Below are 18,137 nucleotides of genomic sequence, written 5' to 3'. Positions count from 1 at the left end.
TCTAGCTTCATAGACAGTGTGTGATGGCTGCTAACAGCAGCTGTGCAGTCACAGTCAGTAAAGGACATAGGCAAATTTACCAATTTCCTCCATTATACCTTTAAGTGCGGGGAACAATAGTGATCACAGCACTTAAAGGGGTACTCCTGTGGAAACCTTTTTTTTTTTTTTAAATCAACTGATGCCAGAAAGTTAAACAGATTTGTAAATCACTTCTATTAAAAAATCTTAATCCTTCCAGTACTTTTTAGGGGCTGTACACTAAAGAGAAATACAAAAAAGAAATGCATTTCCTGTGATGTCCTGACCACAGTGCTCTCTGCTGACCTCTGCTGTCCATTTTAGGAACTGTCCAGAGCAGCATATGTTTGCTATGGGGATTTTCTCCTGTTCTGGACAGTTCCTAAAATGGACAGCAGAGGTCAGCAGAGAGCACTGTGGTCAGGACATCACAGGAAATGCATTTCTTTTTTTTTTATTTCTCTTTAGTATACAGCCCCTAAAAAGTACTGGAAGGATTAAGATTTTTTAATAGAAGTGATTTACAAATCTGTTTAACTTTCTGGCACCAGTTGATTTAAAAAAAAAAAAAAAAAAAAAGTTTCCATGGGAGTACCCCTTTAAGAGCCTGACAGTCAGTCCTCCTGCCCGATCTGCACCCCTGTAACATAAATACAGGAGTCCAATTGGTTTACATGCCTGCTGGAGGTCCCTAGCCTGCACCATGTTGGTCCAGTTACAATCTGCTGATAGGCAGACTCTATCAATAGATTGACGATCACATTGAGTAATGATATCCAATAGGCATAACATTACTCAGTATTAGCAATTTAATGATTGATTATACTGAGTACTTAGTGTATGTAAAAAATGTGCTGGCAGAGCCTTAGTAAAAAATGATGGCATTTTCCACATACGTTTATTTTTGTACATTTCCTTTGGAATGGGTAAAATACCTACTTGTTAACGCGACAGTGATAGTGATTGCCACATCTTGCATTAAATAATGACGAACTCCAAGAGTCTTTTGTTTCTGCATATAAAAAAACAATAAAACTTTGAAACCTAAAACATCAAAAAAGGATAAACCAAAATACTGGAGCATTAAACACTAGTAAGGATAAACTAGAATGCTTGAGCATTAAACACAGGGAAAGTAAATAGATATAATATTTCTAGCTATAATTCCAACAATTGATGAATTTTGCAATTTTTGTACATGTCGTGTATTAAACTTAGGCCTTGAAAAAGAAAATTAAACATAATGTATGGTTTTGAATTGATCTTTACATTTTATAAACCAATATCTGGCAGCTGGATCACTGAATATACAGGTTAATAGTGCGGGTGATCCAGACTAAACAACGTATTACTTACTCAGTTGTTCCAGAGTTTTTAATAGCATTGCTTATTTGCAAATTCTCCTTTCTGAGCAATGGAGGAAGGAGCTGGCATTCTTGGCATTCCTTCATTGGTTTCCTGTGTTCAGAGATCCCCTCCCCCATTGTAAATATTCATACAGTCTTTAATCTCGTGTCTTCATGATGTGAGGTCTTTCCCCACTTGACCGCTCTGCTCTGGATGCAATGCACAGATGAGGGGGCAGCGGACCTCTGAATGCATGGGACAGAGGAAAGAAAGCCTAGAACGCCATCTCCCTCCAGCTGCTGGAATAATATGTCATTTTAATCTGGACCACCCGTACTATTAACCTGTGTAAAGAACACCGATAGAGACAAATAGGACATTCTTTTTGCCTCCATTAGGATATTGGAGGCTTATGACTATATTCTGTATGTGTGTTGGGAGCCATTTTATGGACCCTAAAACAGGCATACTGTATATGTCACATTTTAGGATTATTATGTGTTTTGGAAACTTTTTACACCTTAATTTTTTATTCATTTAAGATGTGCATCAAAATTGTGGCACAAAATTCAGGTGAAAAGTAAACCAACAAAGAGCTGTGTTGGTACGAGAAAAGTAACCTATTTTTCCATATGTATCATGCAGAATGTGCTACTGTGATAAACTTGTCTATGCTTTAACTGTCTTAACTTTAGACTGGATTCGTTAATATGTTCCAATGGGAAGGTTGATTTTTCATGTTTGCTCAAAGTGTTCCTTTATTAGAAGCAGTAATAGTACATAATAATAATAATGGAAATAATAATAATAATGATAGTTGTAGTAGTTGTAGTAATAGAAGCAGCAGTAACACTTATAATGTGCATTTAAAGATTTATTTTGAAAGATAATATTAAGGTATGAAAACATTTCAAAAGAACAAATTTAACATATTTTATGATCATACCCAAAACAGAAGCATCAAACATATTAGTTCAATCATAGCATACATTGCTATATACTTGAACACGCAGAATGAAGTGACAAGGCAGTTTCTTCCTTCTCTGAAAATAAATAAATGTCACCATTATTTGTAGATTGTATTAACTAGTTTATTACACCTAACAAATCTTTTGACCTTTAAGATATGGTAGTTAGTAGTACCAATAAAGCTGATCATATGCATAGCCTATGTACATTCCATACATGTTTACATTGGGCATTCCCACTTCAAAAGCTTTACATAGAGGTAAATGTATGTGCTGGTTTATAATCTGTCTCTTTTTACTTAAAGGGGTACTCCAGTGGAATTTTTTCTTTTTTTAAATCAACTGGTGCCAGAAAGTTAAACAGATTTGTAAATTACTTCAATTAAAAAAAATATTAATCCTTCCAGTGCTTATTAGCTACTGAATACTACAGAGGAAATTATTTTCTTTTTGGAACACAGAGCTCTCTGCTGACATCACGAGCACAGTGCTCTCTGCTGACATCTCTGTCCATTTTCCATAGCAAACATATGCTGTTCTGGACAGTTCATAAAATGGACAGAAATGTCAGCAGAGAGCACTTTGCTTGTGATGTCAGCAGAAAGCTCTGTGTTCCAAAAAGAAAAGAATTTCATTTCTAATATTCAGCAGCTAATAAGTACTGGAAGGATTAAGATTTTTTAATAGAAGTAATTTACAAATCTGTTTAACTTTCTGGCACCAGTTGGTTAAAAAAAAAAAAAAAAAAACTTTTCCACGGGAAAAGCTTGAAAGTTAATATTATTCTATATCCCAGATAGGGGATAACAAGCTGACTGATGGGGATTCAACTGGTGGTGCAACCTACTAGGCAGGGTAGACAGGCAAGTGTGATGCCGCTGAATGGTGAAATAGGTGGTAGGGGAAATCTGTGGTCTGGCAAAGTGTTGAAGTTCCACAGCTTTTGTCACAAAGAGTTCCTACAGATGCTTTCTGCTGCAAATGTGGTTTGAAGAAGGTCTTTTGCCGTCATGCAAATACATTTGAGTCAGGTAGTGCAGGTGGTAGTGAAAAGGATATCAAGCAATTAGTGCAAAGTTACAGTAAACAATATTCTCTTTAGTTCAATATTATCTACAGTTCCTACAGTATATAGACATTCTAACCACTTCAGCCACTTTTCTTGAACAGGCCCAGCCGGAAGCCAATTAGGTCCATAAGTATAAAAAGGCTCTTGTATTTTCTGTCTTATGCTTGCACACTATTTTATCCCATGTACCATTGAATAAAAGACTTGAACAATAAGTAGATATGAAGAAAGGAAGCTTCTTGGAGTTACACTGGTAATCCCTAGCTGTTGAAGGGGTACTCCACCCCTAGACATCTTATCCCCTATACAAAGGATAGGGGATAAGATGTCTGATCACGAGGGTCCCACCGCCCACCTCGCTGTCATCACTGCACAGAGCCAACTCGCTCTGTGCATAATGACAGGCGATGCAGGGGCTGGAGCATCGTGATGTCATGGCTCCGCCCCCTCATGATGTCATGACTCGCCCCCTTAATGCAAGTCTAGGGGAGGGAAAATGACAGCTGCCACGCCCACTCCCATAGCGAGTTTGCCCTGTGCAGTGATGGCAGTGGGGTGCCGCAGCCGAGATAAGATAGGGGATAAGATGTCTAGGGGCGGAGTACCCCTTTAAGCTTCTCCAATGGGGTGTGTACCCATGCAACCACGGTATTTGTTGAACCGACACACTACAACTGAGAGCTACACGAGAGCTGGACCACAGCTGGACTTTCTTTACCCTATTTAACACTCATCAAGAGAGAAGATTCGCCGACAGAGAATGGGAAAAGGGTGTCTAAGATGTAAAAATGTTACTCACTTTTTCTTGCCATTTTACAATGCTACACAAAAGTGCTACAACAGGAAAGTACATTAACACCTAAGGTTCTGGTTAGGAGTTATGTGCCTTCCAACTCTGCCAAAACCAGGCAGTGGGACCCCAAATGATCTAAAGAATGGGGACAACATTGTTTCCAAAATGATTGGTATGCACCACGCTTGTACGACCAGAGCACCATTTATTCTATATGGGGATGTCTAATATTGCTGAGTTCAGCTCAAATGTTTAGAAGCCCCATAGAGAATGAACAGAGGGCTGGTTGTGCATGTGTGATGATGTGCACAATCCATTCTGCTCTGAGAACAATTTTGTCTCCATTCTTGGGATTTTGGGGGTCCCGGCAGTTGGACCCTCACCAATCAGCTTGTTATTCTCTATCCGGTCAATGGAAATTGTTTTGGAAATTGTTTAATTGCAATAAAACAATATGTTGCAATATTCAATTTGCAGCTGAAACACCATTGTAAGACAATCTCACGTGCAGTCACATATACCACTGATGTTTATCTACTGTTTCATGTTGACACAATGATACGCTGGACACAAAGTTTTCTCTCCCCTTCAATGGAGTACAGAACATCAAATATCACATCCTTCTTATTTCCACCTTTTTCTGGACCTACTCACTTCCACTCTGTTTTTGGACAGATTGTGTTTTACATGTTGGACAGCAGATAATGCAGAGTAAGTAAGTAACAACAACAGGGCAAACAGGGAGTAATTGTAGCAAAACCTTTCAAATTATCATAGAAAAGCTTGTAGACAGCTTTAAATAGAGAAAATCTGATAAGAGATTACAATAGTAATCCCATCTGCAGTGTCTCATTGTGTACCCTGTGGGTCCTGTGGATTGGTTGTAAGACATAGATGCCTTTAATTTATGCCTATTTAAATTGTTTTACTGTTTTAATACTGTTTCACATTATACAAAGAGAGATAGAGAGACTGAGGGAAGTAGGTTAACATGCATTCCAAAGCTATCATAGGACCTTTCAGGGCTTCAGACCAGGGCCAAAAACTTTATTGCTGCCAGGCTTCTATATATCTAAAGGACTTGCACTTCACAGTGAAAATTGAGTACACTTTATCCACTGAGAGCAAACCAGGGATAGAAATGAGAATATTGAACTGTGCCTCCATAATGTTGGATGAAGAATTTGCGGAGTAAAAGACTGTATTATATTTCCACTATACTTCATTATCTGCACCGAAAACACCAAAGGCACCCCACATACCATTAACCAGACTCCTAACAGGGTGAGTTTCAGGGGAATTTTCATATAACATCTATACCACCTGTTCCTCCCCCTTCCACTGTGCTAGACAGGAGTGTGTAATAAAGGTGCCCCCTCTGCTTGGATAGTGGACAAGGAAACTGTGCGAGCTACTCCTGTTTGTCTGCAGATAAAATGATCCGCTCTACTTGTGGTCTGTCTGGACCATCTGTAGCTTGTACGCCATATGTGCATGTTCTCAAATAGCCACTCCAAACACATCCTAAGAGCTTGATCACAATGTCTTAGATGGTAAGAAATTCATTGGAGCGACCATCCTGCTTCTCTCGTCCATTGTTGCACTCACTCTCAAAGTATGTCAACGGAGCACCACGTATTCAAGTGCGTCGTAGAGGCATGTCTTGCAGTCAACAATCACTTACCAAAAGGTATACTACATAAAAAGTACCCATTTTTATAATAAAGCAGATGAAGGAGAGTAAATGATTACTTCAATGTCTAATCAGACCGCACCTGTAATCATTTACATAGCTGCCTAAGACATAACTGAATGCTGAGTTTGGCAGCAATCCGACATTTCTATCTGGGTACAATTTTGGTCAACATTCAAAGGTCTGAATATGAGCTGTCAACATATTGACAATATTTCAAATTGAAACTATAAGTGAACTTGTTTCATTTTTTGTTTTAAATTGTGATGTCAATAACAGTTGATAGGTGCATACCAAACAATATTATCATATACTAAAGCAGATGGAGAAAACAGGTTACTTAATAGTATAATATGTATGCATTCTATTCACTTGTTTTACAAATATAAATTGAAATGCAATAGCAGAATATTAAATTGTTTCTTAATTATTGTACAGTAAAACTTACTTGATAAGTTTTGGCACACATTCAATATTGGGGGTTTTCGAGGTAAACGGTGAGGCTACAGAGGCCTCCAATTCTGACAAAGAGATTCCAGCATGAGCCATCTTCAAGGCCTGGAAAACCATTATAAAGTTGTTAGCATCACAGAAAAGTAGATGAGAGCATTAAATTGGGAGGCATGTACATATGAAATTTATTCCAAAACTCGAGCAATGTCATTGATGCATCAACCTCATCTAAGAAAGGAAGTATGTGCCTTCAGTCTGGACTGGCATGACATATATATGTTTGCCTGTTTGGTCCAAGGGGGCTGGCAATCACTACCAATCCATTTACACCAGACTGTGGACTGTCCAGGGAAAGCATTTTTACTAGACTGTGAACTGAACAGACCATGGAGAGCATTCATACTAGTCTGTGAGCTGACCGGGGGAAGCATTAACACTAGACTGTGGATTGATCAGGGGCAGCTGACTGATATGGCCTGATCCGTATTATTATAGGTTCTAGACATGATTAACAAGGGTGAGCATTGGCAGTGCCCAATACACAGCTGAGCTGTGATTGGTTGCTGTGGGCAAATCACTCCAGTGTTTATGTACAACAAATTGATAATTCTGGACCATATTGTTCTCAGACTCGTTTATCATAGCCAGTATTAACTTTTCCAGCAGTGTGTGCTACAATAGTTCTTCTGTGGGTTCAGACAACATGGGCTATCCTCCATTTCCCATGTAAGTTAACCTTCTAGGTTCAGGATTGTGTTGTTGATCATTGACCTGCTTACCACTTTTGGTAGCTACTTATAAAATAATACTTGCGTTATTTGTATATTCCACAAATATATATATATATATATATATATATATATATATATATATATATATATATCATACACCTGTAATATTATTTTACCTTTGTTTGAGGATTTAAAAAAATTGGGGATTCATAAATTTTGGTTTAAAAGAAATTGAAGTGTCACAGAAAAAACTACAGCTAATAGTAAAAAAGAACACAAATGCTACTCACCCCACAGTCATTTGCACCATCACCACACATTCCAGCATAATAACTAAGAAAAAGACATTAAAAACTCAGTTCTTTTGCATTTATGTTTTTAACCTTATCATATTTCCTATGCCTACTTGCTTGCAGTACTAATACTACATGAATAATAACTGCTGACTGCCTGAATTGAGGAGCTAAACCAGCTTGGATAAGCAGATCACCTGGGTAGATACCCTTAAAAAAGAGAATAACTCTTTGCATTAGATTTGCTGCAATGTTAAAGTAAATGTTTTGCCTAAATATTATTATTTATTTTTACCAATTAGAACCAGATACTGGAACATGGTAAGTTTTCTCTGTTCTATTTCTATTTTCTCATAATAATTTTTTATTTCTTTAATTTAATTTATGTATGTATTTTTTGTACATTATTATGGGGACAGCCATCTTGTCTGAGCTTTTTTTTACAGCATATATAGATAAGCTTTACAGCAGGGCCAAATAAACATAGGTAAAAACTGTCTGAAGTTGTGCCATTAACATGAATGGGAGCAATTTCTGGACATACTCTGTGACCTGTGCCGAGGTCATTCCACAAGAGGGGGAGGCTGAGCTCTGAGCATCAGCTATTGTGCATTGTGTGTTGTCTATATACTGATGTCAAAAAGACTAAGCCTAAAACAGAGCTGAAAATGAATCCTGGCACTCACTAGTAAAGATGCCCGACAGCATGAGCTATGCCTGTGGCTGTAAAGCTTAGCCCTGCTAGGAGCAGGGACTCCCATCAGTATAGTTACAGGAGTCCCCACTTCTGTATAATATGCACCGGTGTATACTTTACGGCTGGTAGAGGTAAGTAGTGATGCTGTGCACCACTACTTACCTCCTTATGTTCCGTGAGCCTGGCGCCATGTATTCCACCCACAGAGTGGTACCCTAAAGGCAGTGAAAAACTGCCGCAAAGTACAAAACATGGCTGTTTACATGAATTTGAAAAAAAAAAAATTAAAACCTGCAAAAACGAAGAAAAAAGCAGTTGATGTTTTTCTGGCTAGGTTTAAAAAAAATATTTAACCGTAGTGCAATGTACTAATTATAATTGAGGACGCATATATAATGATGGCTCTACTGATGACAGCTTAAGTCAGTGTGTATTTTGGATAATTATTTTTCACACTAATATTAATAAGAATTATAAAAGGATACTTTTTAGATCTTTCAGTGCAATTATTTATTTATTACGTTTAAAAAACTTTGCCAGTGCAAACTATTCTGGGGTCAGCTTTTACTGTACTCCTGTTTGTGTTGATGTGGAGGACATTGTTGGGAAATGATCTAGACAGAACAGTAAGATTTTTATGATTATATTTAAAAAATACATAGTAAAATGGGAAATTAGAAAAAAAATCATATAAGAATAGATTATTTTCAGATTACACATTCCCCTTAAATTGATGTTCTAAAATCTTACCGCTAATCATTTTTTGTATTGTGTTTCCAATAAATTTAGCAAATTGCTTAATAATAGGACTTCCCATGTATCAGCTAGTTAACATTATAAAAAAAAAAAAAAACTTACTCTATTTTCTGAAATTCCTCAATAAGACTGGATTTTTGCCCTGGACTCATTCTAGCAAATATTGTTCCATTGAGAAGGATCTGTAAACACATTAAAATAGGTTACACTTTATACATCTGAAAAATTTTGCTGGCCTTTTACATACCAAAAAGAGGCCAAGTGGGTCTTGCAGTTGCTAACTCTGCACCCTCTGTAGGCATACAAAAAAAAAAAGCTGATAGAAAGCTCTCAGAAGGACCGTAGATATATTTTAAATCTGATCGAAGACATGACATTTTTCAGATGGGAGCCTCAAGAGTGCGGTTCTCAAGGTCACAAGGGTCAACACGTTTTGAACTATATACAGTTCTTAGTCACTGCCATGAATAAGTACTGTATGTGTTTGAAACACATATTCAATGTTTTTGGCATGCTTCTGAATGGGACTCAGCCTGCTTTACCGTGCCATTCATGCTTCCTACATCTCCAAACAGCATTCTGCCCTAGGACATCGTTCACATTGATGATGAGCTGGGTTGCATTTTTTCCCCTTATATTATCTGTGTTACACATGACATGACCATGGCAAATAATCATTGGACACAGTGGTAATGCCACTATGGATGATACATCACTGCTGCCATTGTCTAATGTCCATATATGAAATCTAATCAAGTATTGATGACGAAACACAGTGGGAGGTTCTGTCACTGACAATATAGTCTGCTGCATTTGCTCCAAATTTATTCAGGTTTGAAATCCAACTTAATTGACATGCCCCTTATAATGATATAGTAGAAGAGAATTTACTAAAAAAAAAAAAAAAAAAAAAAAAAACATTTTAAGGGGTATTTCAGGAAAACACTTTTTTTATATATCAACTGGCTCCAGAAATTTAAACAGATTTGTAAATTACTTCTATTAAAAAATCTTAATCCTTTCAATACTTATGACCTTCTGAAGTTAAGGTTGTTCTTTTCTGTCTAAGTGCTCTCTGGTGACACCTGTCTCGGGAAACGCCCAGTTTAGAAGCAAATCCCCATAGAAAACCCTCTTCTAAACTGGGCGTTTCCCGAGACAGGTGTCATCAGAGAAGACTTAGACAGAAAAGAACAACCTTAACTTCTGAAGGTCATAAGTACTGAAAGGATTAAGATTTTTTAATAGAAGTAATTTACAAATCTGTTTAACTTTCTGGAGCCAGTTGACATATATATATAAAAAAAAAAAAAAAAAGTTTTTTCCTGGAATACCCCTTTAAGTAACATAGGTGGGAATTTGCCAATGTCAAAAACAAGAACTCATAGGAAGGAACACCCACTTTTTAAAACATGGATAAAAATATATGTATCAGACTGAAACAGTAACATTTTGATTGACTTTGCCTGCTATGGTGGTAATTTACAGGTGATTGCACATTACCACCATAGCAATCAAAGACAACGTTTAACTTCTCAGGTCCAGGTTATAAAATATAAGCTGATTACTATAAGCAACAAGGCTGTATTTCAACAGTTTTGTGCCATGAAATGGAAAGTAATATAGAACAATATTTAGTTAACTATATTTAAAGGAGTAGTCCAGTGGTGACTCAGTGGTGAGCAACTTATCCCCTATCCTAAGGATAGGGGATAAGTTGCAGATCGCGGGGGGTCCGACCGCTGGGGCCCCCTGCGATCTCCTGTATGGAGCCCTGACAGCCCGCGGGAAGGGGGCGTGTCGACCTCCGCACAAGGCGGCGGCCGACACGCCCCCTCAATACAACTCTATGGCAGAGCCGAAGCGCTGCCTTCGGCAATCTCCGGCTCTGCCATTGAGATGTATTGAGGGGGCGTGTCAGCCGCCGCTTCGTGCCTGGGTCGACACCCGCTATCTGGGCCGAGAGCCGGGGCCCCGTACAGAGAGATCGCAGGGGGCCCCAGCGGTCGGACCCCCCGCGATCTCAAACTTATCCCCTATCCTTAGGATAGGGCATAAGTTTTTCACCACTGGACTACCCCTTTAATAAGTCTTTAGCTGCAGCAAGATTGTATGTAAATGTCCTTACACTTACTTTGGGAAGTAATTCGTAGAAATGATTAAGAATAACCTGATAAGATTTTCCAGTCATAGCAAAATGAAAACTTTTCCTTTTATCTGGGTGACATATATTGATGTCCAAGTCCTATGAAAAAAAAAAGTATTCATTAACACAAGCATAGTATATGGAACTCCAGGAGTTACAGGAGGGGCCAGGAAGGCCCTCGTTCTGATAAAAGGTGGGAACCGCATCTAGGGAACTTTACTGGCATACCCTCTGGATATGCCATAAATGTCCAAAATGGGTATACCTTTTAAGATTTGCTATTTTATTCTCTCATGACTGCTCTAATTGGCGCATACACACATCAGAATGTAAAGTACTTAATAGTACCTTTGCTACGTGTCCATTTTCATGGATTTCTTCACTACTACTCCAAGTAATTGATGCAGAAAAATTGTCATTTGGGGGACTGGCTTTTATCACAATCAAGTTGCTGCCTGGAGGAATCATTCTAGAAGCTTTTCCAACAGTACAAGCTGTCTGAAGATTGTCACCTAAAGAAAAACGCAAAATTAAATAAATAAAATATTGTCAAGCCCCTAACCCCCTCCCACCCCCTCCAGGATATACCTCAATACAGTGAAGGAACAATGATTTGATCCCTTCCTGTTTTTGTACATTTGCCCACTGACAAAGGAAACATTGGTCTATCATTTTAATGGTAGATTCATAACAGTGAGAGAAAGATGATTAATTCACATTTTACTCAGAGTAATAAGTATTAGACCCCTTTGCAAAACATGACTTAGTATATGGTGGCAAAGCCCTTGTTGGCAATCAGAATGTTTGGAGGTTTCATGTAGTTTGCCATCAAGCTTGCACACATCTCAGGAAGGATATGCAAATCCTCTCCAAGTCATTGCGGTTTTGAAGCTAATTAATGTTTGGTAACTTGAATCTTCAGCTCCCTCCACAGATTTCATATGGTATTGAGGTCTGGATACTGGCTAGTGTTGAGCGGCATAGGCCATATTCGAATTTGCGATATTTTGTGAATATATGGACGAATATTCGTCATATATTTGCTAAATTCACATATTCGTAATATTCGCGTTTTATTTTCGCATATGCGAAAATTCGCGTATGTGAAAATTAGCATATGCGAAATAGAATTTGCGAATGTGTGATATTTGCGAGCAACACTAATACTGGCTAGGCTTTGGCCGTGTGTTTTGGGTCATTTTGATGCTCGACTACCTAAACACAACACATTTTCAATACCCTGACTTGAAAAAGGAGGTTCTTATCCAAGATTTGACGATACATGGTCCCATCCATCCTCCCCCCCCCCCAAAAAAAAACACATTGAGGTGAGTCGGTGCCTAAGAGCTTGGTTTTGGTCTCATCTGACCAAAACACTTTCACCCAGTTCTCATCTGAATCATTCAAATGGGCCAGTAAATGTGCTTTTTTTTTGTTTCAATAAGTTTTCATTGGTAAAATATGCAATATAGACAGACAATAAGTATATGCATGAGCTGTAAGTTATTGTATGAGGTAAGTTATTGAAGCTCAAAATTATATCAGAAATCTCAAACAGATGACAACTAATTGCCAATTGATTTTTGAGCAGGTGGACCTTGCAGTTGCTGAAGGATTTTATTCAACTATGGTCTATTCACACGTACAGTATTCTACGCAGATTTGATGCACAGGATTTTCTGCTGCAGATTCCAATGTAAACTGAATGACTGAACACAGCTTGAAATCCTGCGCACCAAATCTGCGCAGAATACTGTACGAATGAAAAGACCATTACAGTGTAAAGTGTTACCAATTGTTTTCTTGGTGAGAAGCTGAGATAAGGAGCACTCCCTTAAAGACAGTGCTTCAAATCTCAGCTTGTTACCTGTAGAAAAGACATCTGGGAGTCAGAAATATTCCTGATTTATAAAGGGATCAAGTAATTTCCCCAAGTAAAATGCAAATCAATTTATAACTTATTTGAAATGCATTTAAAAAATGTTTTCAAATGTTATTTTGCCTCTTGTTTAATAATAAATAGGCCTACATAGGTACTTCAAAACAACCAAAGGGGACAAATACTAACAATACAAACCTCACATGTCTTTAACTTCTTCAGGACGCAGGGCATACGCCCTGCACCCTGAGTCCTTAAGGGGGAATTGCGGTCCCCGCCACTAGCCGCAGCAGGCATGTCGGCACATTGCCGAGGGGGGTCCTGAGCCCCCATGTCGGTGATCGCCGGAAATTGGAATCTGAATTGATCGGCAATTTTTGGCGATTCCGGTTCCCGCCGCTCCGGGCCGGGATGCCTGCTGAAATCAATCATCAGGCATCCCTGCTCATCGCGGCTCATCCCCATTAGAGTAGGGAGCTGGCCCGCAGGCCGTTTTCAGCGGAAGAGGCATATGCCATACTTGCCTCACCTTCCTTGTCCTCCTCATCATCTAGTTCTAATGACGAGCCACCAAGGCGGCGGAGACGCCGCCATGTGGGAACACAAACCTCCTGTGCTCCTGACCCTGTGCAACATGCTAGTATGAGTCTCCCCGGCACTCATACTAGTAAACCCCACAGCCAAATTTACTGGTGCCTGGTACCACAAGGCAAGCCAACTTGGCGAGCCAATGATTCCTGAGTTTGTGGGCGACTCAGGAATCAAGATTGACATCGTCAGGTTCACTGAAATAGATTTTTTTAGTTATTATTTCAGTGACGACTTTGTGAATCTTTTGGTTGAGCAGACAAAACTGTATGCCCAAATGTTGGTCACCGCAAACCCGGGCTACCTTTTGGCTAGGCCTGGTGGCTGGTTCCCAGTTGATGCAGCCGAAATGAGGACATTTTGGGGCCTTGTGCTGCATATGGCCTAGTCAATAAAAAAACAGTGTCACGCAATATTGGAGTGGGGACGTCCTTTACCAGACCCCGCTCTACAATATGGCCATCGCACGTCCCCAGTTCGAGGCCATTTGAAAATGTTTGCATTATGCTGATAATGCGGAATGTCCCTCCCGAACTGATCCTGCATTTGACCGCCTGTATAAAATCAGGCCGGTCATCAATCATTTCGGGGTCAAATTTTGGGAGGCCTATGTCCCTGGAAGGGAAGTCGCTTTAAGGGGAGACTCAGCTTCCTGGCAATATATCCCAACCAAGTGGGCGCGGTATGTCGTGAAGATGTATAAACTTTGCGATAGTACCTTAGGGTACACTTGCAAGTTTATGTTGTATGAGGGACGAGATTCCTGTATTAAACCCCAGAATGTCCCCCCACTCTGGGTGTTATTTGGCCTTTTTCACCCATTGCTAGATAAGGGTTACCACCTTTACATGGACAGCTTTTATACTAGTATCCCTCTCTTCACATCCCTCACCGCCAAATCCACGCTCGCTTTTGGGACAGTCCGGAAGAATCAAAGAGGCCTTCCTTCCTATCACCTGCACACTCCTATGCCCCGGGGTGAGTCCAGTGCCTTTTCCCATGAAAACCTGTTGCTGGTCAGGTATAAGGACAAGAGGGATGTCCTTATGCTCACTCCAATTCATGGGAATGACAGCACCCCCTGTCCCTGTGCGAGGTACCGTGGGACCGTTTCTCAAGCCCGATTGTATTCTGGACTAGGGGAGTATATATTTCTACTCAAGTCCTCAAGCCATATAATGCCATGCGGAAAACACGGTTATGGTACAAACAAGTTGCTGTCTACATGGTACAGGTTGCCATGTACAACTCTTTTGCACTGTCCCAGTACGCTGGCAACACAGGGACATACCTGCAAGAGGAGGTTCTAAAGGCCCTAATCTTTGGTGACTGCCAAAGTGCGGGTCAGAGCACCTCTGGAACTGTGGGCCCCGGATCATCCCAGGCCAACACTTTCCAGGTGAGGTCCCCCACACTGGAAAGAAGGGACAATCCCAGAAAAAATGCAGAGTGTGTCGCAAGAGGGGGTTACGGAAAGACACCACTCAATGCGACACTTGCCCTGATCATCCGAGCCTCTGCATTATGGATTGCTTCAGGGAGTATCACACTTCCATGGAGTTCTAAATTTTTTATCCTTTTCCCTAATTTTAATTCCCCAGAATTTGACTCCAATGTACCTCTAGAGTACATTTGGGGGCATGTATCATTGTCTTTAGAGCTGTTTTTGTGTGTAGATTTGTCTCTATTTAGGCGCAACGCTGCGCCTCAGGCAATTTTTTGCGCCTTTTCGATTGACACCTTTTAAGGGTTAGTTAGTGCAGTGGTAATGAATTTATCAACAGCGACTTTTGCAAAAAAGTCGCAAAACACCCAGGGAAGGCGCAAAGCTACACCAGCCCAGACCTGGCATAGCTTTTTGGTGTATGTGAAGAATGAAATTTCAGAAAATGTGTATCCTCCACAAAATGTATCACATGCCCTGTGACCATGTAATAAATTTGTAATGAGTCACGCAAAATAACACGCAAAAAAAAGAACCAAAAGATTAACTAAATCACACACATCTTAGTAAATGCCCCCATTGTCTTCCAAATTTTAAACCAAACCCCCCCCCCCAGAATCAACATCATTGGGGGGTTTGCAGTTGCCTCAAATGTGCAGCGCTCTCTCTCCACCTGAGCGTAATGCGCATTTGAGGTAACAGAATAGGGATGGCCACACACATCACATTCCCAGAATTATGATTCAGAGCATACGGTTTGCGGTGGGCATCAATGTTACTTTCGGCTATACTCTGGGTCATCATTCTGGGAAAATAATTGGCATATCAGTATTAAAATTGCAATTTTAATCTCCCCCCCCCCACCCCCATAGTACACTTCATCCATTACTGGAAAAAAAAATTAGGGAACATCCGTCTGTTTCAAATCTCCCCTTCACCCCTATACACCTTCTGTACTGTTTGTAATAGGCTCACATGTGGGTGTTCCTCTCTTGTATATTCCTCTGAATGTATGTAACTGTTAGGTCCGTAAGAAACATCGGCCTCAAATGCGAAGAGTTCTCCCTCATAAGCTTTGTTGTATTTCCAGGTGACAATTCGGAGTCACATGTTAGTTGTTCCCAGAAAGATGAAGCAGAGCATAGGTTGAAAATTGCAATTTTCAAAAGCTACCCTTCATCCATTCCTGGAAAATAAATTAAGGAAACACCCGTGCGTTCAAACTGTCCTCTTTACCCCTATACCCATTCCTCATGGTGGGTACTTTCTGTAATGGTGTCACATGTGAGTGTTTAATTTTTGTATTTTCCTCTGAATGTATGTAGCCATCATCTACTGAAATGCCATAGGCCTCAAATGCAAACAGACCTCTATGCCTTCTGAGCCTTGTTATGCGCCTGCCCAGCACGTTACCCCATATGTGGATGTGTTTCCATAGTCAGAAGAAAAAGCCATGCAACATTTGTAACCCAATTTCTCCCATTACCCATTGTGAAAAATTGGGTAACCTCAGCATTTTAGTGTAAGAAAATCAAATTTTTCAATTTATGTCTCACTTTTCAAAAAACCTGTGACCTGTAAGTATTTACTGTACCCCTTGTTACCTTCCTTGAGGGGTGTAGTTTAAAAATTGTGGTCACTTTGTTATCGGTGCTGTCTCACTCCTAAGCCCTATTTTGCACCCGCATAGTGCTTTACCGCTGTATATGGGGTTTTTCCTTGTTCTGGAGAAATTGGGCTACAAATTTTGTGGAGCTTTTTTTTCTCTTACTACATGGGAAACTAAAATCAATTATTTAACTTTTATGGCCCACTGTTCAAAAAACATGTGAGGTGTAAGTACTCACTATAACCCTTGTTACGTTCCTTGAGGGGTGTAGTTTCCAAAATGGTGTCACATGTGGAGGGTTTCTGCTGTTCTGGCACCATGGGAGGTTTGTAAATGCACATGGCCCCAACTTCTTTCCAGCAAAATTCTCTCTCCAAAAGTCCAATGGCGCTCCTTCTGTTCTGAGACCAGTAGTGCGCCAGGAGAGCACTTAACGTCCACATATGGGGTGTTTTCTTAATCGGGAGAAATTGAGCTTCAAATTTTGGGGCCCATTTTCTCCTATTACACCATGTGAAAATAAAACATTTGGAGTAACACCATCATTTCAGTGTTAAAAATCAAATTTTTCATTTTCTCGTCCAAGTTCAATGCAAACCTGTCAAACACCTGTGAGGTCTTTAAGCTCACTGTACCCCTTGTTACGTTCTTTGAGGGGTGTAGTTTCCAAAATAGTTTCCAACACCTGTAAGGTGTTTAAGCTCACTGTACCCCTTGTTACGTTCTTTGAGGGGTGTAGTTTCCAAAATAGTGTGCCATGTGTAGTTTTTTTTTGCTGTTCTGGCACCCTGGGGACTTGTTAAATGCAACATGCCCCCCAAAACCATTTCAGCTAAATTTTCTTTCAAAAAGCCAAATTTTACTCCTCTTCTGAGCATTGTAGTGCACCAGTAGAGCTCTTAACGTCCACATATTGGATATTTCCATACTCAGAAGAAATGGGGTTTTAAATTTAAGGGGGCATTTTCTCCTATTACCCCTTGTGAACAAGAAAAAATTGGGGTAACACCATCATTTTAGTGTTAAAAATCTAATTTTCAATTTTCATGTTCAACTTCAATGCAAAGTTGTCAAACACCTGTGATTTGTTAAGGCTTACTATTCCCCTTTTTACGTTCCTTGAGGGGTGTAGTTTGCAAAATAGTATGCCATGTGTGTGGCTACAATAACATGTTAGTATAAAAATTTAGATTTTGATTTTTCTCCTCCACTTTGCTGCTATTCTTGTGAAACACCTAAATGGTTAACAAACTTTTTGAATGTCATTTTGAATACTTTGAGGGGTTCAGTTTCTATAATGTGGTAATTTATGGGGTATTTCTCAAAGAAAGACCCCTCAAATCCACTTCAAACTAAACTGTTCTCTGAAAAATTCAGATGTTGAAATTTTCATGAAAATTTTAAAAATTGCTGCTATACTTTGAAGCCCTCTAATGTCTTCAAAAAGTAAAAACATGTCAACTTTATGATGCCAACATAAAGTAGACATATTGTATTTGTGAATCAATATATAATTTAATTGGAATATTAATTTTCCTTACAAGCAGAGAGTTTCAAAGTTAGAAAAATGCTAAATTAAAAAAAAAAAAAAATCATGACATTTTGTGATTTTTCACCAAGAAAGGATGCAAATAACGGCAAAAATGTACA

The 18,137-nt window shown here is 39.5% G+C and overlaps 1 protein-coding gene across 4 annotated transcripts in view; it reads right to left on the bottom strand.

Moving 5' to 3' along the window:
• LOC130361839 (probable cation-transporting ATPase 13A4) overlaps positions 1-18,137 on the bottom strand; it is a 108,044-nt gene that overhangs the window by 38,265 nt on the left and 51,642 nt on the right. For 2 of the 4 annotated variants that reach the window (XM_056565398.1, XM_056565399.1), the window contains exons 18-24: positions 11,316-11,479; positions 10,956-11,066; positions 8,924-9,003; positions 7,366-7,408; positions 6,340-6,449; positions 2,315-2,411; positions 961-1,033 (exon numbers count right to left, since the gene is read on the bottom strand). In XM_056565398.1, the coding sequence (XP_056421373.1) occupies positions 961-1,033; positions 2,315-2,411; positions 6,340-6,449; positions 7,366-7,408; positions 8,924-9,003; positions 10,956-11,066; positions 11,316-11,479 (678 nt within the window). The remainder of the gene's footprint in view (positions 1-960; positions 1,034-2,314; positions 2,412-6,339; positions 6,450-7,365; positions 7,409-8,923; positions 9,004-10,955; positions 11,067-11,315; positions 11,480-18,137) is intronic. The other 2 variants (XM_056565401.1, XM_056565400.1) reach the window with 1 other exon arrangement.

Source organism: Hyla sarda, chromosome 3, assembly GCF_029499605.1.
Source record: "Hyla sarda isolate aHylSar1 chromosome 3, aHylSar1.hap1, whole genome shotgun sequence".
NCBI classification, from domain to species: Eukaryota; Metazoa; Chordata; class Amphibia; order Anura; family Hylidae; genus Hyla; species Hyla sarda.
The sequence above is the reverse complement of the archived record's forward strand: the minus strand, read 5'-3'. Positions and strand labels throughout refer to the sequence as shown.